This window comes from Dromiciops gliroides, chromosome 1 (genome assembly GCF_019393635.1).
Source record: "Dromiciops gliroides isolate mDroGli1 chromosome 1, mDroGli1.pri, whole genome shotgun sequence".
NCBI classification, from domain to species: Eukaryota; Metazoa; Chordata; class Mammalia; order Microbiotheria; family Microbiotheriidae; genus Dromiciops; species Dromiciops gliroides.
In genome coordinates this window covers 57,950,843-57,976,262 of record NC_057861.1, presented here as the reverse complement: position 1 = coordinate 57,976,262, position 25,420 = coordinate 57,950,843, and the positions used below count along the sequence as shown (strand labels likewise).

Sequence of the window (25,420 nt, the reverse complement as noted above, 5' to 3'; positions counted from 1 at the left end):
ATTAGCTGCCTTGACCACTGAACAATTAAGTGATTTTACAAGAGGCAGACAGGCCTTGAACTCAGATTGCTCTCACTTTAATGCCAGCTCTCTGTCTATTTTCTTTTTTTTTTTTTTTTTTTAGTGAGGCAATTGGGGTTAAGTGACTTGCCCAGGGTCACACAGCTAGTAAGTGTTAAGTGTCTCAGGCCGGATTTGAACTCAGGTACTCCTGACTCCAGGGCCAGTGCTCTAGCCACTGCACCACCTAGCTGTGCCCCTTTCTGTCCATTTTCAACGTAAAGTTATCAGTGATGTCTTTGTCTGCTCAGAAATAAAGGCCTGGTTATAATTTTAAGTCTGAATAATTTGTGATTTAGCCATCTTCTTACTGCAAATAGTAGCCATTTTCCTTAAAGTCATTTACTCTGTGTGTGTGAAGATACACATAGCACTAAGCCCACACACATTGGGGGGGGGGGGGATTGTTCTTGCCATCTTGGAGTGTTACTGATGCCAAAATGGGTCTAGAGTATCTTCTTCCAGTACTACAGATCTGAAGTCCAAGCAAATGTTTCAAGTCCCAGTTCTGCTGTTTACTACCTGGGTTCAGCAAGTCATTTCTCTCTCAGCCTGTTTTGCTCATCATTACATTGGAGGACTTGAACTAGATGACTGACCCTTAAATTGCTTTGAATCTGTGTCCCCATGACTTAATGACAGAATTGCACATAGAAGATGATGACTTTCTGACCATATTTCCCCAGGATTTCCGAGAGAAGAATATGGATTACATGAGACCTGACATTGTGGCTTTGCTCAGAAGTAGTGAAAGTGACTACATTCGGGAATTAATTGGGATGGATCCTGTGGCTGTATTCCGCTGGGCCATTCTCCGAGCGGCCATTCGAGCAATGGCTGTTTTCCGAGAGGCAGGACGACTCCGTGCTGAGAGGGCTGAGAGAGCTTCAGGTACTGACTAGAGCATAAACCACATCTGCTGGATTCGAAAATTCCAGCATCTGCTCATGGCCACCTAGGAAAAGTTGTTCTGTGTCCACAGAACAAGCTGCAGCAACTACCTTTTTATGAGGGAGATCTGAAACAAACATTTGTTCCCGTGTAGCATTTTGATTTCCTAAGCTAAGTCAGCACCCTGACCTGGGTCCTAGAGGTGGCAGCATTTCCTCTACATTTAGTAAATGCCCTGCCAGACTTCTGAGATGGGTAAATTAAATCTCCTCTTTTTATGGTTTCAACTTATTTTAAATCTCATGTCAGTGCTAAGAACTAGTTTAGAACAGGAAGTGAAAGCATGATAGCAAATTAAGATAGTAGGGGGTTAGAATGAAGAGTGAAGTGCTTACTGTGCCTGAAATTTTCCTTCCCTGGTATTTTATTTCCCTGGCCTGTGTAGTTCCTCCTTTCTAAGCCTCACCCAGCAAGTCTAGTGGCAGGAGTGCTAGGCTTGAGTTTGAGTCCTTACTCTGACACTTAATATCTATCAATTTTGGGCAAGTCATTTAACACTTGTGAGACTTTGTTTCCCCATTTACCTCCTGGAGTTAGTGAAAGAGAACATGCTTTGCCTCCTAAAGCACTGAATTCTGATGAATCATTATTATTTTCTTCCCATTTCAGAATAAAAAAGAAAAGAAAAAGAAGAAAAGAAAATCTTTAGGGTGTCTAAACATTCAAATCCTTAATTTCAGAAAAGGTTGCTGTGTTGGTTTTGCTGGAATGTTTTTGGGTTTTTTAAAGGGAATATTCGATGCAGGGTCTGGAGTGGAGTTAAGGACAAATTACTAATTAGGCACTAATAAACCCTAAATCAAAATCAAAATCAAAGACACAGCGCTGTACTGGGCAGAACTTTTTGGCTAGGTCAAAGTGCCATCCAGATGGCTCCTAAATATCATTTCCTGTGGAAGGCTGGTGGTTCTCCAGTGTTAGCCACTGACCGATGACTCTCAGTTACCCTTCTAGATCAGGTCAGTCCAAACTGACCAAAGAGGAGGAGGAGAGTTAGTCACAAGTAGCATCAACAAGAGTTGAAAGGATACTGGATTGGGGTTGGGAGGGGAAGTGTCAGAAGGCCTGAGTTCCCAGCAAGACTGAGGCAGTTAAGCAGCTGTGTGACTTAGAGCAAATCTCCATTTCACTCAGCCAGGTGTTTGGGGTTTTTTTTTTTGGGGGGGGGGGTTATCAAGCATTTATTAAGTGCTTGCTGTGTACCAGACACTGTGCTAAGTACTAAGAGATACAAAGAAAGGTAAAAAATAGGCCCTATTCTCAATTTAAATAAATTGGAAATATTCTCAGGGGGAAGGCACCAATATTGAGAGGGATTAGAAAAGGCTTCTTGCAGACAGTGGTATGTTAACTGAGATTTGAAAGGAATTCAGGAGACAGAGGTGAGGAGGGAGAGAATGCCAGGCCTGGGGGACAGCCAATGAAAATGTAGTGTTGAGAGATGGGAGGAACAACAAGGAGGCCAGTGTCACTGGATCACAAAGTACATAGAAGGGAATAAGCTGTACAAAGACTGGGAAGGAAGGGAGGGGCTAGGTTATAAAGGGGATTTTCTATTTGATCCTGGAGATGGGACACCACTAGAGTTTATTTAATTATGCCATTACAAAGGTAGAATCTCCAGGACTTGACAACTGAATGGATATGGGCAGGGGCGGGGGCAGAGAGTGAGGAGTCATGGATGACACCTAGGTTTTGAATCTGTGGGACTGGAAGGATGGTGGTGCCTTCAACAGTAATGATAAAGTTAGGCAAAGGGCAGAGTAGAAAGATAACAAGTTCAATATTGGACACATTGAGTGGGGGTGTCTAAAGGACATTCAGTTCAAGCTGTCTGATAGACAGTTGGAGGTGTGAGACTGGAGGTCAAGGGAGTTCTGTATAAACAGATCAGAGAGTCACATAGAGACAGGTAGGGGGAGAAGCAGGAGATAGCAATGTTATGAAAACCAAGAGAGAAGAGAGCAGCATCAAAGAGAAGAGGGTGATCAATAGCGTAGTTGGTTGCCAAGAAATCAGGAATGATAAGTATTGAGAAAAGGACTTGGCATTTAAAAGATCATCAGCCAAAAAACCCCAAACCCTACCCCCACCCCTCCCAAAAAAGATCATCAGTAACTTTGCTCAGCTGTGATATGAAGATAAAAATACTTGCATCATCTGCCTTATGGTTGTGGTGAAGATCAATCAAGATGATCTAAGTAAAGTATTTTGTAACTAGAAAGGACTGTAAATACCAGCTGTTGCTACTATTATATAAAGCTTATTTTCAAATTTTTTAGTGATTTAGTAATGTTCTTGAACAAAACTGAACAATATGTGTTTTCCATCAAGTTATATGTTGAATCTTTTTGGATTTTTCAATGAACAAAAATTTTCCTTTATTGGCAAGTTTGCTTTTTTTTTTTTCCTCCTGCTTAGTTGTTTCAAGGGCAGCTTACATGATTTCCTGAAGAGCTATATCCCTGACCCTCAACACCAGTCTCTAAAGGTTGAGAAATGATGAAGTCACAGAAAAAGTTAGCTACATTATTTGTGTATTTTACTAATGGCTGTTTAATAAGTCTTTTGAGATTTAAAATTTCCAGTTATATGCATTTAAACAAGGAAATACAAGTTTATCTTTCATCTGAACTTCTATTTTTAGAGAGTGAAGTTTATTCACCTCAGATTCACAAAGATTACTTTATTTCTATTTGTTAAGGTGTACAGTTGTGTGATTTTGTTTTGTTAATGAGGGAAATAATATGAAACACTTGTGAGAAGTAAGAAATACTTCTTATTGGTGATCCATTAAACATTGTATATTCAGTATTTCAAAATCTCTTTGTAACGTGTTGATTCTTTTTTTTCTTTCTTTCTTTTTTGTTGTTGTTGTTGTTGTTGTTGTGGGGCAATGGGGGTTAAGTGACTTGCCCAGGGTCACAAAGCTAGTAAGTGTCAAGTGTCTGAGGCCGGATTTGAACTCAGGTACTCCTGACTCCAGGGCCAGTGCTTTATCCACTGCACCACCTAGTTGCCCCCAATGTGTTGATTCTTAGTTAATCCTCTCCCATTATATCTACTCCTCTTGTTTTCTAGCAGGTGTGGCATCCCCTACAATCAGAACTCCCCCAGGAGATCCACAGAAAATCAATACTCCATCAGAAAAAGTTTATCGGTAAGAAGAAACCTTTAATTTATCCAAGTCAGAGACATTTGAATATAGCCATATTAAAAAATCCAAAATATTAAGTGAGGATTTATGTAATATGGGAGAATAACTAAATTTCTCATTGAGCAACAACAAAAATATGGAAATGAATGGAATTGGGTTGTTTTTTAACCTGAGGTGAAATAAAGCTGTCACCATGTCATCTGCTCTATTGAAATCCATTTAATCTCAGTTTACAGTAGGTTCTTTTCAAAGTTTGTAAATATTTTAGTTTTGCCAGATGACCTTTTGCTCGTGCAAAGTGATATCTTTGGTTTAAGAACATTTCTCTTATTCTGTTAAAACAAAATCGTCAAGACAAGAGCATAGATGCTTCTTGAATTGATTTGCTTTTGCTAGTTCTCAATTAGTATCTTCAGATTTTTATTTGAGATACACAAAATATTTTGAGGTCCTATGGCAGAGCTGGGAAAGGCATTTGATGCAGCCTAAGCAAGATTTGAAAACTCCCCAGTGAAGGTATGAATGTAACTTTACCTCTGAAGAGTAATTTATTTTATTTCTCAGCACAACAATGGTTGGGGGGGGAGGATGTCCCCTTGTTATTTAAGTATTGGATACAATTATAATATTTGTGGGATTCTGAAATTTTGTAGAAATTTTCATTTTTCTTTATTTTTATTCCATAAACAAAAAATTCTTGATAAAGCTTCTTTTCCTTCATAATTGTGTACCTGAAAATGTGATGCTATACTCTTTGAGGCTTTGCACCTTCTCTACAATATGTGATTTGACATATCACAAAATAAATCCCAAGATATCGTGCAGAATGGAATTTTCTGGTGTTAAACTGTATATGTATATTGAGTCATTAAAAACTGTGCCTTGTGTGCCACCCCTCTCTATTCCCTCATTTCAAACCATTGCCTACCCAGCTCTGTCCTAACAGGTCTTCCTTCTTTGGTGGAAGAAGCAACAATTAACAGTCACCCTTCCATCATTGCATCATCAGTAGTGCACGACACACATCTAGGGAAAATCACACCATTCACCAAATTATATCACAAAAATCCTTTCTTCACAAAAGGGAGTAGGCAAATAACTCTTTAAGTTGAAAATTAAATTAAACTGTAACCAAGTGATACATCTGATAACTTCACCCTGTATTTATAGAACTTTCTCTTTGTATATATTTCAGTGAATCTGTATTGGTATTCCCACAGGTGGTGCAAATCATAACCCATTCATACCTTCTCAATCTGTATGCTTCTTTTCCATGTTTTAAATTCTGATCACAAATAACAGACAGACAAGATGGTTTCCAAAGCTATACATGTGCTTTTAAAAGAAGAGGTTTCATTACAGGATAGAGCCCAGGTGATGCTCTCCATATTCAGAATCACCTTTTCCTAATGTATTTAGGTGATATAAATTTTCCCTTTGCAGCCGTTCAGTGCTTGATTTCTCATTTGATTGCTCTGAGGAATTCGATATTAACGCTTTTGAGGACATCATTGCTTTTTATGAAAGCAAGAAGTAAGTAGGCTTTGTAAGCAGAGACCAGGGAGGCACATTCATGGGAAGCTAATCTTCCTGAACGGGCTCAGTGCAGAATTCAAGCCAGGAAAAAAGTGATACCAATTGTTCTGAAGAAAATGGAATGGATTACAGATTACAGGTCTATGAAATGCTAGAGGCTGAGGCCTGGTGACCTTGACAGATTTGGCACTGCAAAAAGCAAAAAAGATGGTTTTTAAGAGTTGGGGAAAAGCAAATCTTATTTAATTTTGGAAAGCGGCTGTTGCACTGAGAAGCTCAGGAGTATAATAGCATTTTATACTTAGAAGTGAAACTTAACACTTCTGTTATCTTTGGTTTGTGCCTCTCTGGAGAATGAGTGAAAGAAGGTAGGTACTTACTTTTGAACCAATTAGCATGGTGCATGAATCGGACTGAGTGGACCACTAATTAGGGCTTATCCCAGGCTAACTCTAAAGAGCATAAACATGTATTCAAAATAACCTGACCCAAAAGAAGTGAATTCGACTGTTGTACTTTCAACTACTTCATTTCCAAAAATACTGATCACATATTTGAAAAGGAGCTTAAAGATCAAATCCAAAACTCTAACAAAAGTAACAAATTCAAATACTGTTTTGAAGCACTTAATTTGAATCTCCTCAGGCTGTTTCAGAGAATGGCCTATAAATACTATAATTTTGAAAACAAAATCAGATGATAGATAGCATTTTGTTTGCTTTAGTACTATAAAAGAAGTAAGATATGGACTCTGCCTTGACTGACATAAATCCTAACTCCTGATTATTTATAGAAAGTCTTCATGAACATCTAACTTTCTGACTAACTTCCTCATGAGCCTCTAATTTTAGCAAGGCTGTAACCTTGAACAGACAGCAAACATATGATCCATTGCCCAATCTGTACTCCTCAGGTTGAGTAGGACCTGCCTGAGCTTGTGCTCTGCTGGCATAACTTTGGAGAAACTAGCATCACCTATTCACCACCAGGAGAAGAAATAGCATTTTGACAACTAAACACCAGACCAAAATTACTGAATAAGTGAGATTAGAAAAATTTCAATCACAATTTTTTTTTAATATCCTGAGTAAAGTATTATTCTTTGACATATTACAAATATATATAGGGGGGCAGCTAGGTGGCACAGTGGATAGAGCACTGGCTCTGGATTCAGGAGTACCTGAGTTCAAATCTGGCCTCAGACACTTGATACTTAATACTAGCTGTGTGACCCTGGGCAAGTCACTTAACCCCTGTTGCCCCACCAAAAAACCCAAAAAAACAAATATATATATATATAGAGAGAGAGAGAGAGGCACTTTTTAACAAGTCCAGTAAGGGTCACAAATTTTGCTCCTATAGAGAATTGTTCATGTTATTTATTTTCCAACTTCCATTGGTAGGAAGCCATGTTGCAAAGAGTTCATCTGTTGAGTAATAATTCAGTCCTTGAAAAATTGCTTCCAAGAACCCTAGTTGGAAGGAATGTCAGATGTCATCTAAAGTAAAGGAGAGGGGGCAGCTAGGTGGTGCAGTGGATAAAGCACCAGCCCTGGATTCAGGAGGACCAGAGTTCAAATCCGACCTCAAACACTTGACGCTTACTGGCTGTGTGGCCCTGGGCAAGCCACTTAACCCTCATTGCCCTGCCAAAAAATAAATAGATAGATAAAATAAAGGAGAGTTCACCTGCCAAAGATCAATTGAGCATTGTTGGAGTACATGTTTATGATCACATAGCCTGAGAAAGCACCCTAATTTTAACTTTTGGGCACATTGGGTAATAGAACTTCCTGTTTCAACTCCTGTGGTGATGGGTCTTCCTATTTTAACGCCTTGTTTTCTCTATCTGGGACATCTTCCCCTCTCTCTGCTTTCCCTCTGGACCTCTTAGGGATTTGCATGACCAAATCATCAGGACTATAAAAGGACTGCCCTGGCAGGGTGAAGACCCTCGTAGGCTTCTTCAGTCCCTCAGTCGGCTTCAGCAGCCCCGGGCCCACTTCCTGTGAGTTCCTGGTGCTATGGGTAATACTTCTTTGCAAGTGCAACAATAACCATGCTATTCCTTCAATGCAGAAGCAAATGTATCTGCAGAAGCGCATTGCCTCTGATAGAAAATAACAGGCCCAAGTAGAGTCCTTTCTAGTCATTGTGGTGGCTGCTGAAAATGGCTCTGTTTAGCACTAACTATTGCTGAGGTTTCTTTGAGCACAGGGAATGTGCTAACTGGCTTCCTAGAACACAAAATGCCTTGAAAACCCCCTCTAGTTTACGAAACCTTTCTGTTTCACCATTAGAATAACCTCCTAACTTGTCTCCCTGTCGCTAGTGACTCTCCTCTCCAATCCAACCTTCACATTACAACCAGAGTAATCTTCCAGCCCACTCTCCTGATCTTGCCCTGCTGACAAACCTCAGTGATATTCCCTTTCTCCTAAAGGTGAAAATACTTGACTCTATCACTTAGTGTTTAAGGCCTATGAGCCTGGCTCCAAACAACCCTTAACTCTTCCTCTCCTCCTTCGTATCATCTCTTCTGTGCTTGTCTTCTACTGGCAATGACCAGATCTTGACCCGCCCTCTCTCACCTCTCCTCCTTTGCCTATATCCACTCAGCAAGCTCTTATTCAGTGTCAGCCATTTGATAGGTCTAGAAATAAATAGACAAAAGCAGGCTCTGAGCCTTTAGAACTTAAATTCTGTCCTAACAATGTGTACATAGAAAAGTCAATATCAACTATGTGCAAAGTAGATACAAAGTAACTTTGGGGCAGGAAGGAGGCCTCTTGCAACAGGGGAGATCAGGAGAGGCTCTATTTTGTACACAGCACCTGGGCTAGTCTTTGAAAGAAGCTGGGGCTTCCATGAGGTGGAGGAGAGAGTGTGTGTCCTGAGTGTGAGGAAGAGCCTCACCAAGCAAGGTGCAGAGGCCAGAAAGGGACCCCTCGGGGACACAAAGAGAACTGGAGCCAGCTTGTGAAGGGTTTGACAGGGCCAACAGAGGAGCTGTTCAGCTGGGAAGTGACATGATCAGACCTGTCTTTTGAGAATATCGGTTTGGCAGCTGTATAAAGGGTGGATTGGAGAGGGGAGTGACTGGAGACTGCCGTGATGGGTAGTCCAGAGGAGAGGTGATAACTAGGCTGAACCATGTGAGCAGCCCTGTGAGCAAAGAAAAGCAGACATTCAGATGTGAGAGATTCTGGAGAAGCAGAATTTTCACATCAACAATTAACTCCAAAGGAGTAAGAGAGGAGGAAGAATAGAAGATGATTTGCTGCCCTCAACAAAAAGAGAAAAGAGGAAAGGGAGTGAATGGGAATGAAAGATAATGAATTTGAGATGCCCCAGGGATGATATCCTATTGGAGGTGTCCAATATACACTTGATGACATGGGGGGAGTTCAGGAGATGGACATGGGCTGAATTTATAGAACTTGAAGTCAGCTGCATAGAGGTGGTCATTGAATTGGCAGGCACTGATGAAATCACCCCAAGAGTATAAGCAGAACCTTGAACAAAGTCCTGCCAACATATCCACGTGCAGGGGATAGGACATACAGATGATAAGACTGGGGACCAAGAGAGAACAGCGTCCTGAAAACTCAGAGAAGAAAAAACATCTAGGAGGGATAGGATGATCAGCAACATTAAATGCAGCAGAGAACTCCAAAAAGGGGGGGGGGGGGCTGAGAAAAGGCCATTTTATTTGGCAACTCAGTGACTTAGAGTAACTTTGCAAAAAGTAGTGTAGGTTGAAGGATGAAGCTTGATTGTGAGGGGCTGAGAAATAGGGAATGGGGTGAGAAAGCAGAGTTGTTTAGTGTAGTCGGCTTTTTTAAGGAATTTGGTTGTGAAAGGAGGGATTCAGAATTCCCTCAAATTTTCATTTGAGGATCAAGTGAATTTTTTAAGGATGGGGGATATCTGGGCATCTTTTTAAGTAGAGCGTATCAGTAGATAAGGAGAGATAAAATATTAGGCTGAAGAAAGGGGATTGAAAGGGTGAGTTGCCAAAGGAGTTGGGAAGGAATGGGGATCAATGGCACAAGCAGAAGGGTTGGCGTTGGCATCTTTTAGATTGGAGTAAAGGAGGAGGAAATGAAGGGGTGATGCTAACGTAATATGATGTATAGATTTGGGAAGGAAAGAGTTCACAATCAATGACTTCGGGTTTTTCACGAGGGTATAAGGTGGGGTGTTCTGCTAAGTGGGAGGATGGAAGTATGCTATATGTGGCTTAAGAGAAAAGATTTGGACCAAAAACCGTGAGGAGCAAGCTAGTCAGTCAATTAGGGAAGAGTAATCAAAGGTTAGCAGGCACTAGTCAGGGCCTCATTGAGATTACATACCATAAATTTGTAGTGGGCCCTATCAGCAGAGCTTCTTCCTGTTCTTTGGGTCTCAGCTCAGTTCAGTGTACTTGATGTCTACCTTGATCCTCATTGAGAAATGAGTCCACCACCTTCCTTGAAGCGACTCTTATTTGACCTCTTCCAACTTGTATTAGAGTTATTCATACATATTCCACTCCATAACTAGATTGTAAACTCCTGGAGGGCTAAGCACTGTGTTGCTTTTGTTTCTACACTTCCAGTGCTAATCATGGAGCCTTTTGTGGTAGATGTTTATTGCCATTATGACGTGTATTTCAAGAGGCTTTTAATTTCTTGCCCTGCACTTCTCAACCCCACTTCAAATCCCACCCACCTGGGGGGTGGGGTGCGGGGAACAATCTTGAATGCTTATAGAGCTAAATCTCAGCATGCAAAGGGAGCTTTCTTTTGTTTGTTTCTCATTGTTGGCCCCAAAGAAGCATCTCAAAAATACAACTGGAAATCTGGGGGTTTCAAGGACTTCATAACACTTCCCCACCTGTGGCCCTCATTTTAATCTTATTCTTATCAGCTTAGAAGCTGATTTCCACCTTAAACTCATGTAAAGAAAGAAACATTCGCTCTGATCTAATAAAATGAAGGTTAGCAACCACCCATTTCAGAATTAACACAGAGGTGAGAGCTCCATTTTCTAGCTTACCCCATGCTGTATGTGGCTTAGGAGAACCTAGAGACCTTCAGACTAGATGAGTTTTCCCTAGAAATGTTACTGGGACATCTGGTTCACTGAAAATTATAATCATTGTCTTAATCAACTGGGATCTAGAATCATGAGCTTGGGATCGCTTCTCCACTCTCTCCCTCCCCCCAGCTTCTTCATATTATCCTGGAGCATGTTGTTTCTGCCTCTCCTTTGCTCTTATCACAGCATACCTTGCTTTATACTTCCCTGTGTCAGATGCTCTTTCTGTGTCCTCTTCATTTAGGAATTCCCACTGTTTAATCAGAGTTTCCCTGCACTTAGTTGGCATTTCATAAATGTTTGTTGAATTATTTTGGGATCCTTCAGCATAATCTTCAGCAGGCCACAGTTTTTATAAGTTAAAAAACTGTGCTAAGTTAGTCATTAGAACCTCCACTTGGAAAACATGAATGGTCCCATACCAGATTCCCTTTCACTTTGCTAGTAGTTCTGTTCTCAAAACATGAAGGAAAAATTTACCTTTGACCAGCAAAGTTTGTGTGTTATGGCCTGATTAGCTAAATTATACATTCCCACACTTCTGCCCTTCCCTCCCTGCCCCCAGTTGATTTTTAAAAGATTTCTAAAGCGAGTTGTTGCACTTGTTCTCTTCCTCTCTGGCTTCCTAGCTTGACCTCGCTAACCTGCAGGGCATGGCTTGCTGAACTAACCCAAATATAGAAATCATGTGCATTCAATTTCATAAAAACAATTTTTAATATTTTAACAGGAAAAGTAAAGGTATCAAACAAAAGCAGATCATTCCAAAGGTAAACATGTTCAACACATTTAAAGATGTCTTATTTTGCAAGTCGTGAAAATGCATCTTACCAGGTGGACGTCTAAAGCATTGTTATATAATACAATAAATTATTTTCTTGGGTTACAAATTGTCTAGACCACTCCCTTTTCTATCACCACCCAAAAGGAAAAAACATATGTATTTTTCAACTTTTATAGGAATGACTTGTGTCTTTAAGTTGTTTGCTTATATAAAATGATATGAGGGCAGCTAGGTGGTACAGTGGATAGAGCACCGGCCCTGGAATCAGGAGTACCTGAGTTCAAATCCGGCCTCAGACACTTAACATTTATTAGCTGTGTGACCCTGGGCAAGTCACTTAATCCCAATTGCCTCACTTTAAAAAATAAATAAATAAACATACCTTCCAGCCAGACTGAACAATTTTATATAAAATGATATGAAATCACTAAAAATGTACCAAGAACCCAGTCAACTAAGTAGAAGAAGGGTTATATTGTATTTATTGAGGAAGTACCCGAATTGATGAAGTCTTAAATTCTTGAAGTATTGAATTGAAATGCCTATAAATGTGACCAAACTGTGTCTTGTGACCTTGGACAAGTCACTTAACTTCTGGGTCTCAGTTTCCTCATTTGTAAAATGATAATGATAATATGTTACAACATCACAGAGTTATTAGGGAAGTGTTTTCTAAACATTAAAGCACTCTGTTTTTCTTTTTGTTTTCATATCATTGGAGTCAAATGGCATAACTTTGCAACCATCAAGTGCTATATGACTTATCAGGCAAGAAACACGAATATTATTTAACACTTCTGGTCAACCAACTCAACAGAAAGATTTATCGTTGGTAGAACAGAATGTGTGACCCGAGTAATTCAGTCAGCCACATAAGTAGGATTTAAGGAGATAAATCACTATAAAGAGAATAAGCTTTGTTATTGCCTGGAGTGGACATCTGTATTCTAGAAACTATATAATTATCAATCTGTGATTGGCAAAGCATCTTGATATAGAAGAAGCAACTGCTCGTTTTTGTTGTTCATCTAAAGCAGAGGCTTTCAAACTTTTTAGTCTTGGGAGCCCTTTGCACTTTTAAAAATTAAAGAAATTTTTATGGGGCCCTTTCTTGAAATGTTTTTTGAGTATGTGGATTATACCCATTGATATTTGCAGGATTCAGGATGAAAATATCTTGATATTATTATGAAAATAGTTTGATCTCATAAACAAGAAGATCTCAAGAACCCCATTGCATTCAAGGACCACATTTTGAGTACTGCTGGTCTATAGGGAAAGGAAATGATCCCACTCTTTGGACTAAAGAAAGGGATTGAAATATAGACCCCAGAGGAATTTTAAAAGGTCTCCAAAAGTCAAGACTCCATTCAGAATGGAATATGGGTTAAATCTCATTACAACAAATATTCAGCTACGAGTTAACAAGCTCTAGTGATACCCAAACTTATGGCCAAATTCTAACTTTACCAGAGACCTCAAATAGTCCTTAATGTTCAGTTGTAACAAGATCAGGCTTGTGTGTGAACGTACCGTTTTGTTTGCTGTAGGCTATTTTTTCAGTTTTAGTGATGATATGTTTCTGTTCAAGTGTCCAGGGGGCAATAAGTGCACATCAGTCTCCATATTTCTATTTTAGAATTTGCTGGATTCCAAGTCTCTGAAGCTTATTGTCAGCATGACCCTCCACGACCGCACCACCAAGTCCCTTCTGCATTTGCATAAGAAGAAGAAGCCACCCAGTATCAGTGCCCAGTTCCAGGTAAGTAGAAAGGGAGAGGAACATGTCATGGGAGGGGAAAGTCAGGTTTTTGTGTCGGGGGAATTTGTGCATTTTTACAGCTTGAGTTTCATTGTGATACCTGCTATAACTTAGGAGAAAACAGATCCTCTCCCCACCCCCCACCCCCAAACAGGCCAAAAGTGACTGTCTGTTGGAAGATTCAAATAGATCATAGACATTTAGAGCTGGGAAGTTCCACAAGAGGGTCCACTCAGCAGCAGAGGAATGACCAACCATCCAGAAAAGGGGGCGGCTTTTAAAACTCTCTAACTTAGTTCGAAAGACTTTACACCCATTTTTCATTAACTCCCACCCTACCGGGCCTTTCTCACCTTTCCCCTGCACAATTGCATTGTTTTTCATTGGTCTCTCTGCCTCCAGTCTTCTCTTCAATGCAATTTCAGACACTGTTAGCTGTGTGACCCTGAACAAATTGCTTAACTCTTGTTTGCCTCAGTTTCCTCAACTATAAAATGGGAATAATAACAGCATCTACCTGAGTTGTTTGGAGGATCAGATGAGATGTTTATAAAGCCCTTTGCACTGTACCTGACACATAGCAGGCACTATATAAATGTTTATTCACTTCCCTTGCTTTCCCTTTCATAAAGAATAGGTGTCTTTGATTCTACACTGTGTGCCACATAGTAGGTGCTCAATAAATGCTTTTGATTGATCAACCTAAAGGCAAGAAATTCACTGAAATCTCTTGTTCAGTTTATGGACTTTTCTTACTTAAAGTTTGAGTTTGATCAACTTCATGAAACATTTCCTGTGTCCTATTCACTATAAGAATAAGAATAACATGGCAGCTAGGTGGCGCAGTGGATAAAGCACTGGCCCTGGATTCAGGAGGACCTGAGTTCAAATCCAGCCTCAGACACTTGACACTTACTAGCTGTGTGACCCTGGGCAAGTCACTTAACCCTCATTGCCCCACCAAAAAAAAAAAGACAAGAATAATAATAACAGCATTTATATAGTACCACTCCTTCGATGTAGATTATTCTATTTAAAATGTGAGCTTTTTAAAAAAGAAAAAATATATTGGGATACTTGCTTCAAGGTTTTCTGTTTTCTTCTCTGTGGGTATTCTTTCCACTGATATAGATGGTGGTGGTGGTGGTGGTGGTGGTGATTATAACTAGCATTTAGATAGCACTTGAAGATTTCCAAGCTCTTTACAAATATTATTTAATTTAGTCTCGCAACAACTCTTGGGAAATAGGTGCTATTATCTCCATTTTACAAATGGGGAAACTAAGGCAGACAGCGGTTATGTGACTAGCCTAAGATCACATAGCTAATAAGTATCCAAGGTAGGATTTTAACTCAGATCTTCCTTACTGCAGGTCCAACACTCTCCACTGAGCCACCTAGTAATTCTTCCTTGCTTAAAGTTAATGAGTTAAATGCCTAATGAGGTTCTGTGGCCCAAAAAGGTAATTGGCTTGTTTTCAACAGATATACATTTTGTTGCTGGACCTCTACTCAGCTCCTTTCCAACTTGGTATAGGACCTTCTGAATCCCATTTCATTGAGATAGACTTATAAAATTCAGGTTTGCCTCTTTATCAGAGGTGTCGAATGCTGGCCCTTGCCACCTACAAGCCCTTTTCCTCCTAGCATTCCCAGGTTCTTCCTGAACCATGTTAAAATTGGGAGACATTTAATGAAATAAACAAAAATACAATGGTCTGTTCACTGTTTTCAGTCATGTCTGGCTCTCAGTGACACATTAGGGGTTTTCTTGGCAAAGATACTGGAGTGACTTGCCATTTCCTTCTCCAGCTCATTTTACAGACAAGGAGCTGAGGCAATCACGATTAAGTTACTTACCCAGGGTCACACAACTAGGAAGTATGTGAGGACAGATTTGAACTCAGGAATATGAGTCTTTCTCACTCCAGGCCTGGTTCTCTATCCACTGTGTGCCACCTAGCCAGCCAGAAGGACAGTAGAACATAGATAATGTTAATATATGGTTTCATGAATCAGTATGCAGCCAGAGATCCTTCCATAGAGTTTAGGGGCACCTCTTTCTATTTGAAGTTGGCATCACTGATCTATATCACATTGATGCATTAGAGGAGGCCATCAGTGGAGACTATAAGTATACATTGAAAAAGAATTAGGGGGGCAGCTAGGTGGCGCAGTGGATAGAGCACTGGCCCTGGATTGAGGAGGACCTGAGTTCAAATCCGGCTTCAGACACTTAATACTTACTAGCTGTGTGACCCTGGGCAAGTCACTTAACCCCAACTGCCTCACAAAAAAAAAAGAAAGAAAGAAAGCCTAAATGCATTCCACAAAGAAGTTGCTCTTTTATGAATGAGACGTGGGGATGCTGGCTTGTTTCGGACTTGCTGGAGAGATGCTTTGCAAGGACATTGTCCCCAAGCCTCCAGTTGACTGTTAAAGGAAGAACAGCTGTTTGCAGCATTTGTGGTAGGCTGCAGAGCTGGGGTCTTTGTGTGGTTGCCTCTCCCTCTGCTGATTCGATGGTATCTCTTTGGAAAGAAGAAAAGGCAGCCCCACTGCCCTCACACCAGGCCACCTGCAGCATCAGCCTCCTCCTCTAACTTGGCCTGGCACTTGGACTCCCACCCTAAGACCCTGGGCTCTGATCGGCATGCAGCTGTAGCCTCCAGTATAACTATCGTCCCCCAACCTCCAGTCAACCAGCTCCCACTAGCTCTGGGGGGCATCTTCCCTTAGCAAAATGAATATAAGTTCCTTAAGGGCAAGAACTGCCTCTCTTGCTTGTATATGTATCCCTGTGCCAGGCAACCGAGTTACTAGGTAAGAAAGCTGTGTGTCTTCATTCCTTCCAGGGGCTTGGCTTCAAAGGTGTGTAGAAGAGGCTTGTTGCCCATGTCAGCATGAATAGTGCTCTGCCTACTTTAGGAGACTTTTCCATCCTCTTCCACCTGAGATGCCAATGTCTCTAAAGAAGTTTTTTTGTTTGTTTGGTTGGTTGTTTTTTGGGGTTTTGGGTTGTTGTTGTTGTTTTTTTTAATTTTACTGAGGCAATTGGGGTTAAGTGACTTGCCCAGGGTCACACAGCTAGGAAGTATTAAGTGTCTGAGGCCAAATTTAAACTCAGGTACTCCTGACTCCAGGGCCGGTGCTCTATCCACTGCGCCACCTAGCCGCCCCTCTAAAGAAGTTTGGATTGACTCTGAACTAGAGACATCAAGACAAACCATGGACTGAATCTATCTTTATATTGGTTGGTGCTGAGTGAAATGTAAAAGACACTTTTGTTCTATTTCTGGCAGTATAGAAGGTTGTCTCTTGTTTTAATTATCAGTTGGGCACTTGATGTAAAGATTTCAACATTTTTAACTGTTGCAGTGAACCAGCTATTTGTGGGTGGATTTTTAAAAGTTACATGAAATGAATATATAAGAAGAAATTATATTAAAGAACTTTTTAAGTATTCTAAATTAAAATGTCTTGCTCATTTTTCTCATAATAGCATTTACATGGCACCTACTATATGCCAGACACCGCTAAGTGCTTTAGAAATATTATTTCTTTAGATCTTCACAACAGCCTTGGGAGTTAGGTATATTATTATCCCCATTTTACAGTTGAGGAAACTGAGGCAAACAGAGGTCAAGCGACTTGCTCAGGGTCACACAACTAGTATGTGAGCTCAGATCTGAACTCAGCTCTTCCTGACTCCAGGCCCAATGTTCTATCCTCTGCGCCAGCTATCTGCCTATCACTGTTTTCTTCATCACTTTCGTTGTCATCTTCTCTCTGTTCTTCCCACTAACACAGAATTATAGGTCACATTTAGGTTTTATATAAGCCAAATTTATAGGAAAAAATGGCCTATATTCAGACTAGCCTGGGTATCTGACGTCAGTAATCAAGTCAAAAGGCTATAGCAATGCATAGAGACTGACCTGGAGTTCCAAGCAAGGGGCGAGAGGGGTGGAAAGTAATCTCTCTCGCTCACTCTCCCCCCTCTATTCCTCCTCCTTCTCTCTCTCTCCCTTTCCTTTACTTCCCCTCTTCTTTTTTGCTTCTTAAAAAAGAAATTTAAACTTAACATCTGAAATGATACCAGAGATCTCTTGAATTATTTTCTGGTTAGATTTCCACTTTTTAAAAAAAAAAAAATTTCTGAATGACAGACATTGACTTTTTCCCCCCAGGCCTCCCTTAATAAGTTGTTGGAGACTTTGAGTAAAGCTGAGCCATTCTTCATTCGATGTATTCGCTCTAACGCTGAGAAGGTATGTAAAAGCTTCCCAGGGATATCCTTGATCAGAAACACTTAGTTAGCCACCTGTCATTACAAGGCAATGTCACTGTTAAAAGTAAAGTTTTGTGGGGCAGCTAGGTGGTGCAGTGGATGAAGCACTGGCCCTGGATTCAGTAGGACCTGAGTTCAAATGTGACCTTAGACACTTGACACTTACTAGCTGTGTGACCCTGGGCAAGTCACTTAACCCTCATTGCCCTGCAAAGAAATTAATTAATTAATTAGTTAACTTAATTAAAAGTAAAGTTTTTATACACCTGTTACAGCAACTTGTGGGAGAATTACCAGTTCCATACCCAGGGTACAGTTATAGACTCTGAATCAAATCAGCAAATATTTAATGAAAACCTACATATGGGTTTTGTGCTCGTGAAGTTACTTTGCCAGAAGGAGGCTCAAGGTTAACTGGTCAAACACTCTCCTTTGCAGGCTAGTCAGAGTCAGAACCATTTATGTTTGTGATCTGTTCTGTGGTTAAAGCTTTTCAGTCATGAAGACTGAAAAGACATAACTTTCCTCAATAACCTGTCCCAAGAGTCAGGATCTTCAAATATGCCTTTGACTATGACCATCTAAGTGCCTGTTATGCCCCTTTCTTCTTGCTTTTTGCAAGAATGCCACGGAGAATTGGTCAGGACTATGCTTGAAGACGCTGGCTACGTTATCTCTTGGTCACTTTTTTCCAAATTAAAGGAGGGTTTGAATTTATTCCTGGAATTTATTTGTTTCTAGGCTTTTCTCCACCCTTGCATTGCCTCCCTCCCCAAAACCTTTGCCACTTAAAAAATAATTTTATAGGTAAAATCATTTGAATAGTGACAAACGGCTGCTCCTCTCAGTGATACCTGAAGGAAAAGCAGAATATTAATATAATTACCAAAATTATGTATGTTTCCATAGCATATACATACCACTGTTTTCCTATGAAATCCAAAAGTAGCATCAGGAATAAGAGGAAACTAACGTGGGAAACATCCTTTTGACCCAGTTGTTGAAGTTCAGGAGTCCTGAATCCTTTTGAGTTGTATTATGTGTTCTTTCCAGAAAGAGCTCTGCTTTGATGAAGAACTGGTTCTGCAGCAGCTAAGGTACACGGGAATGTTAGAAACTGTACGAATCCGGAGATCAGGTTACAGCGCCAAATACACCTTTCAGGTACCTAGCACACTGACCATTTACAAATTTAGTTCTTTTTACCAATCAAGGGACATTTACTGTATACAAATGATACGGTGTACATACTTTTAAGGTTAAGGAGTGTTACCTAAACTTTACATGTCTTAGCTTTGATACTGCAGAAATCATATGCTTTCTACAGGAAACTTTCATAGAGTCAAAGGCTTTTATAGCTGGAGGGAACCTTAAAGGTCATTTAATCCAACAGTCATTTTACTGAGGAGGAATCTGCAGTCCAGAGAGGCGGTGCAACTTGCTTGAGGCCTCACAAATTAGTAGCAGAACTGAGACAAGAGCCCTGGTCTTTTGATCCCCAGTCTTCTGTATGCACATGATAACTATCCTTTGCCAACTTCCTTTGTTTCACTGTGAAAAGTGTTGGCTTTGAAAATTTATCTTGGTGGTCAGCTAGGTAGAGCAGTGGATAAAGCACTGGCCCTAGATTCAGGAGGTCCTGAGTTCAAATTTGGCCTCAGACACTTGACACTAACTAGCTGTGTGATCCTGGGCAAGTCACTTAACCCTATTGCCCTGCAAAAAAAAAAAAAAAGAAAGAAAAGAAAATGTATCTGGGGGGGGGGGAAGAAAATGTATCTTGGTCATACTAGCTGTGTAACCCTGGACAAGTCACTTAATCCCTCACTGCCCTGCGAAAAAAAAAGAAAGAAAAGAAAAGAAAGAAAATGTATCTTGGCACTTTGTAATAGTGTTTTTATTTCATCATTTATTATACATGTGAACCAAAATTCCTTATTTAGCCCACTAAATGATGGGTTCTAAGGTCTCCATCCTTGAACAGCAATTAGAATCTTAGAGATTCAGTTCTGGAACCTCATCTGGTCTAGCCCCCTTACTAAAACAACTTGGATTTAAGTCTGTATATATTGGGACAGTGGTTTAAAGTATGAGTTCAGGGACCAGAATATGCATTTTTTCTTTAAAGTTGATAATTCAGTACATCACACTCTAGCAAAACATGTGTATGATCTTACTGGAGTAAAACTAGTCTGAGTAATCAATAGATGTGGATCCTAGAACTAGCTCTGCTGGTCTTAGTTTGACCTGGAAATTCACTTAACCACTGTGTGCCTTAGCTTCCTGATCTCTAAAATGAAAGTAAGTGCTACCAGACCTTCTCACACAACTGTGAAGATTAAATCAGTTCATAAACGGGAAAGACTTTGAAAAATGCTCAGGAAGACTAATGCAGAAGTAAGAAAGAAGTCCATTGGCATGTGCTACTTTTTAATGAAATGGTAGTCACAATGTGATCTTAAAATAGATCTTTTGTATGAGCAAATATTTTATGACACATCTGATTCTGTATCTTCTGAATACCTGAGACAGTAACCCCGCCCCCAAAAAAGAGATTTTTCTTACATTTCTTGTAGAGTAAAATGATAGTTGGATGTGAAGATAAAGGAATGATTTACTTGTACACTTTCCATTGATGCAAAAATTCAAGTAATTATCTTTTTCTTGAACTAAATTACTTAGGATTTCACAGATCAGTTCCAAGTATTACTACCCAAAAATGCCAAACCGTCAAAGGAGATGATATCTGCCCTGCTAGAGAAGATGGTCATGGACAAGAAAAACTACCAAATAGGAAAAACTAAGGTCTGTTAAGTATTTTCTGACTCTTTGTGAAACCAAGGGCCTTCTCTTTTTTACTTTGAATTTGTGAACTCCCTTTCTGTCAAGCGTCCAGGGCAAATTTATTCCAAGAAATGGCAGGAGTCAGGTCAAAAGTACAAATTCGTTGTAAAACTAAGTTTTTGGTTAAAAACTTAGTCCCCAAGGACAATGCATTTTTACTTTTTCCATTCAAAAAACTATCCTTGACTTGTGATTTTATCTCTTTTTTTGTTTGTTTAGGGATTTCTTTTAAAGGAATGAGTATTTAGAATATTTACTCAGTACTCCTCTTATTTTTAATATAGATGAACTGTTAATACCTTCAGCTTGCCATTCAGCTTTACCTGATACCTTGTTAATCACTTTTGCATACCTGCCCTGTGTAGGATACAGTTTGTTGAAATTAAGGCAGAGAGTGGGGGCAAGCTAGATGGTGAAGTGGATAAAACACTGGCCCTGGATTCAGGAGGACCTGAGTTCAAATGTGGCTTCAGACACTTGATATTTACTAGTTGTGTTACCCTGGGCAAGTCACTTAACCCTCATTGCCCTGCAAAAGAAAAAAACAAAAAACTAAAACTAAGCTAAAAAAGACTACCAAAAAAAAAAGAAATTAAATTTCTCTCCACTTGAACTTGAATGTAGTGCCTCCTAACCCTAGGTATTGCCTGTGAAACTAAATGCCCCCTGTAAACTTAAGGAAAGGTAGACTTCTCAAGAGGAAAAGCTCAGCTTTAGCCTTCTCTTCTGGATTAGGTGTTCCTGAAGGAAACTGAACGACAGATCCTGCAGGAGACACTTCACAAAGAAGTGATTCAGAAAATCATTCTCCTTCAAAGTTGGACCCGAATGGTCTTAGAAAGAAGGCATTTCCTCCAGGTTAAGCAAGCAGCCATCACCATTCAGGTCTGTTCCTTTCTCAGTAAGCAGCTGGGATTCTTGTGACAGTCTGATTCAGACCAAGCCAATGGTTACCTCTCACCACTTGAATTCTTTAAAATATCTTGTAGGCTTTTTGGCGTTCTTACCGAGTTAGGAGGACTCTAGCAAAGACTGAGGCAGCTGTTTATATTCAGGCAATTTGGAGAGGATACCAGAAGCGGAAGGCCTACCAGCGGCTAAGGCAGAGCACTCTTCTCCTGCAGACCAGAGGCAGAGGATACCTGCAGAGGCAACGGTGAATGCAACTTGAAATTGGGGGGGGGATGTATGTGCGCACACACAATGTGCATGGATATAGAGCTAAAAAAAAGTCCCAGGAACACTGAACTTAGTGAAGTTGTATTTTTGTTCTTGCTAATGTTAACATCATTAGCCTTTTTCTGAGTTAAAAGATTTCCTTATTTCTAACTCATCTGACCTGGACCTGGGAACATGAGGTTGGACAAGTCAGAATGACAGAAAGCCAAGGTAAAAGAGGTCTCAATCTGCATGTCTTATCTTACATGACCAGAAGTTGTATAGTGTACATTTATGTGGCTTAAAGACTTTGGTTTGAACATCAGTGAGTCAAGTCTTTGGAGACCTCTGTCTTCACGTGTCTTTCTGAAACTCTTGCTTTTTTTTTTTTAACAGCTTTGGCCAGATGGTTTTAGAAAAGAAGAGGATTGAAGAAAAGAAAAGGGAAATGCAGCAGGCCCTGGAGAAAGAAAAAGAAGAGGCTGGATCCCCTGAGGCAGAGAACAAGGATCCAGTGCCCAAGGAAGAAGCTGTCACATCAGAGATGGAATCAACTCCTGTTGCTGTTCCAGAGCATCAACTGCATGAAATACTTGTAACAGAAGATGAAAAACATAATTTACAAAGAGAAAAAGAAAACCAGAATATTGAGAAGATTCTTCCTTCCCAGAAAAATCTCGTAGAAAGTCATGAAAAGAGCACAAGTAGCCGAGAAAAACGTGAATCACGAAGGCAAAGGGGTCTTGAACACGTAAAACTACAGAATAAGCATATACTGACCTGCAAGGAAGACGGCAATATCCGAGAACCTCCAGGAAAGACAGTCCAGGGACACAATGAATGTTGGCAAGAAGTTATTTTTCAGAGTAAAAAAGAAGAGAAAGTCCCTTCAGACCTAAATTCTCTTGATGAAATAATGGGCAAGGAAAATTTACTGGAGAAAATATCAACAGAATTAAAGCAGGAATTTTCAGGTAATCAGACCATTGAGCCTAAGAAAATGGAAGAAAACCAGAAGCTGCAGCAAAAAGAAAGTCAGAGTTACAGCACTCTCGAAAGACCATCCACTCTTCCCCTGAACGACAGGGTTACCAAAGGTGCTGCTGAGCAAACCCAGGATAAACACAAACCAAGCACTGGCCAGAAAATAAATGAAGGGCCAGAGAGTCCTACTGCTCCCCAGATCCAGAGATACCGAGAAGCTGATTCTGAGCGATTATCTACTGTCGTAGAATTATGGAGAGGAAAGAAATTGATATCTGGTAGCACCGGTACAATGCTGAGCCAGTCCCTGGACCTAAGTGAGAAATACAGGACTGTCGGGTTACCCCTCACGCCAGGAGAGTAAGAATGGTTTTTTTATGTCTTGTTAATAGTCACCACCATTAGTTTATTTTTCTTTAATTGATGATAATGTGTATGTGTTAAAGCCAAAAGCTTTGACACATCCCATTCAATTCAGCAAACATTTATTACTCAACTACTAATGTAAGGAGCACCATCCCTGGTGCCAGGGGAAATGGAAGAAAGAAGACATAATCCCTGTCCTGCTAGAATTTGCAGTCAACCCCAAGGCCTCTGGGAGGCCCTTGCCATCTGCCCTCCTGCTGAACCCTAAGGATTGGCAAGGACCAGCACTTTTTTTTCTCTTTGTATCTCTAGTGCTTAGCACATAGGGCTTTTTCCTTCATTCACTAGAGGACATGGCACATGCATAAACAGCTGTAAATACACAAGAATGCATGAGAGGTTCAAGCAAAATGCTTATGAATTCTAGGACCAGCAGGGAAATCTGAAGGCTTCATGGAAGTGGAAACATTCTAGCTGGGCTTTTTATGGGCTAGGATTGTTTCAGCAGGCAGATATGCAAGGGGAGAGCACTCCAAGTCTGGAGATTGTGGGAGAGGCCTTAAAGGTCCTCTGTGCCAACCCCTCATTTTACAATTGAGAAAATGTAAGGCCTCAGATGATGTGACAACTCCCCCAAGGCTTGAACCCAAGCTCTCTACCACCTGCTCAACTATTTCTTCCACTGCAGAAGTACAGAGGTTAGGACCCTCAGGCTGCACACAGAGGGCAGGGAAAAGTCCATTTTGGCCTGAGCGTGTACCATTTGCAATGAGATTCAAAGAGAGGGTGATAAGAGATTGTAGATTGGGGGGTAGGCAGTATGGAGAGGCTGAGTAGACCAGAAAATTAAGAGTTTTGTTTTACTAATCCCACAAGAGCCCATAGAATGTGTCAGGAAAGTGCTCACTTTGGCAGCACATATACTAAAATTGGAACAATACAGAGATTAGAATATGCCAAGGAAGGTGGAGGACTAAACAGTTAGTGTACAGTCTAAGGTCAGTGATGGCAAGGCAAGTATTCATTGAGTAAGGTAATACTCATTCTCTGCCATGCCTAGGGTTCGGTGTAAAGTGTAGTGAAGGATACAGAATGCTTCAGACACAGTTAAACAATCAAAGAAGGCAAAGGGAACAATGAGAAGATAAAGTGAGAAACAAAGAAATCTCTATTTGGGAAGCTCTGAATAAGAAAATCCACTCAGCAACATGGCAACATCAGCTTAGCAACAGGTGATCTGAGCCTGGTCAGAACTCCAGGAAAGTGGGTCAGACTTAGGAAGCCAAGGTCAGAGTTAGAAAGGCTAGGAGAAAGAAGGGTGCCCCTGATTCAGGATCAAAAGCCTGGGCCAGGGCAGATCCCCAGGGGAGAGATGAAGACCTCCAGACCTTCATTAGTGCTCTTCCCCAGAGGAACTCCTCCACCATCTGACTGGGTGCCTGCCTTGCCTGCCTCCCTCCCCGGGGCACACACTTAGATACTGCTGGGCCACAAAGAGGATCAGGATCAGAATCCATTCCAGTTGTCCTCTATGGCTTTGTGGCAGTTTTCAAAAGCCAAGGCAGAAGAAAGCAAACTGTGGCATTTCTAGCCTGTCTGAAATGGCTTTGTACACAGGCCCAGCCCAGCGATGAAGTATGTGTCTTTCAACCTTCACCTGACCCACCTGAACTTAGGGAGGCTCACCACCAGGTGGGTGGACACCCCATGATGAACTCATCAAAGTGTCTCCTGAGGCACAGTGAGGTCATAACCAACTTCAGTGGAAGGAGTATCCACACAGACGAAATCATAGATTCTAGAGTATTTAAATCAGTCAACTAGCATTTATTAAATGCCTGCTGTGTGCCACAGTGTTAACCACTGGAGATACAAAGAAAAACAAAAAACAGCCCCTGCTCTCAAGGAGCTCACAGTAATATGAATAGCTTATGTTTAGATATAATGCTTTGTGATTTACAAAGCACTTTACATATATTATCTCATTGGATCCTCACAGCATCTCCATGAGATAGGTAGTACAACTATTATGGATAAAGAAATTGAGGCTGAGAGAAATCAACAGCAGCAACAGGTCAGATTCAAACTCATTCTTCCTGATTCTACGTCCAGTGTTCTTTCCACTATAGATCTCATTGGGAAAGGATTTCTCATCCCTGGAAAGAGCATGATAATTTTCTTCTAGATCAGATGGCACAGTGAATAGAGTGTTGGGCCTGGAGTCAAGAAGACTGATCTTCCTGAGTTCAAATCTGGCCTCAGACACTCGCTAGCTGAGTGATCCTGGGCAAGTCACTTAACCTTATTTGCCTCATCTGTAAAATAAGCTGGAGAAGGAAATGGCAAACCACTCCAGTATCTATGCCAAGAAGAGCCCAAATAGTCGAACTTGACTGAAACTACTCAACAAGAGCAGATAAGTACCTGTAAATCTGTTTCATAACA

The 25,420-nt window shown here is 40.6% G+C and overlaps 1 protein-coding gene across 12 annotated transcripts in view; it reads left to right on the top strand.

The window, feature by feature from the left end:
* Positions 1–25,420, top strand: part of MYO9B (myosin IXB) — a 133,982-nt gene that overhangs the window by 79,218 nt on the left and 29,344 nt on the right. For 3 of the 12 annotated variants that reach the window (XM_043982422.1, XM_043982405.1, XM_043982480.1), the window contains exons 13-24: positions 747–951; positions 4,093–4,171; positions 5,612–5,701; positions 7,599–7,712; positions 11,517–11,556; positions 13,210–13,332; positions 17,523–17,603; positions 18,677–18,787; positions 20,306–20,428; positions 21,203–21,352; positions 21,457–21,623; positions 22,022–22,969. In XM_043982422.1, the coding sequence (XP_043838357.1) occupies positions 747–951; positions 4,093–4,171; positions 5,612–5,701; positions 7,599–7,712; positions 11,517–11,556; positions 13,210–13,332; positions 17,523–17,603; positions 18,677–18,787; positions 20,306–20,428; positions 21,203–21,352; positions 21,457–21,623; positions 22,022–22,969 (2,231 nt within the window). Of the gene's footprint in view, positions 1–746; positions 952–4,092; positions 4,172–5,611; positions 5,702–6,057; positions 6,073–7,598; positions 7,713–11,516; positions 11,557–13,209; positions 13,333–17,522; positions 17,604–18,676; positions 18,788–20,305; positions 20,429–21,202; positions 21,353–21,456; positions 21,624–22,021; positions 22,970–25,420 lie in introns of all 12 variants that reach the window. The other 9 variants (XM_043982486.1, XM_043982454.1, XM_043982496.1 and 6 more) reach the window with 7 other exon arrangements.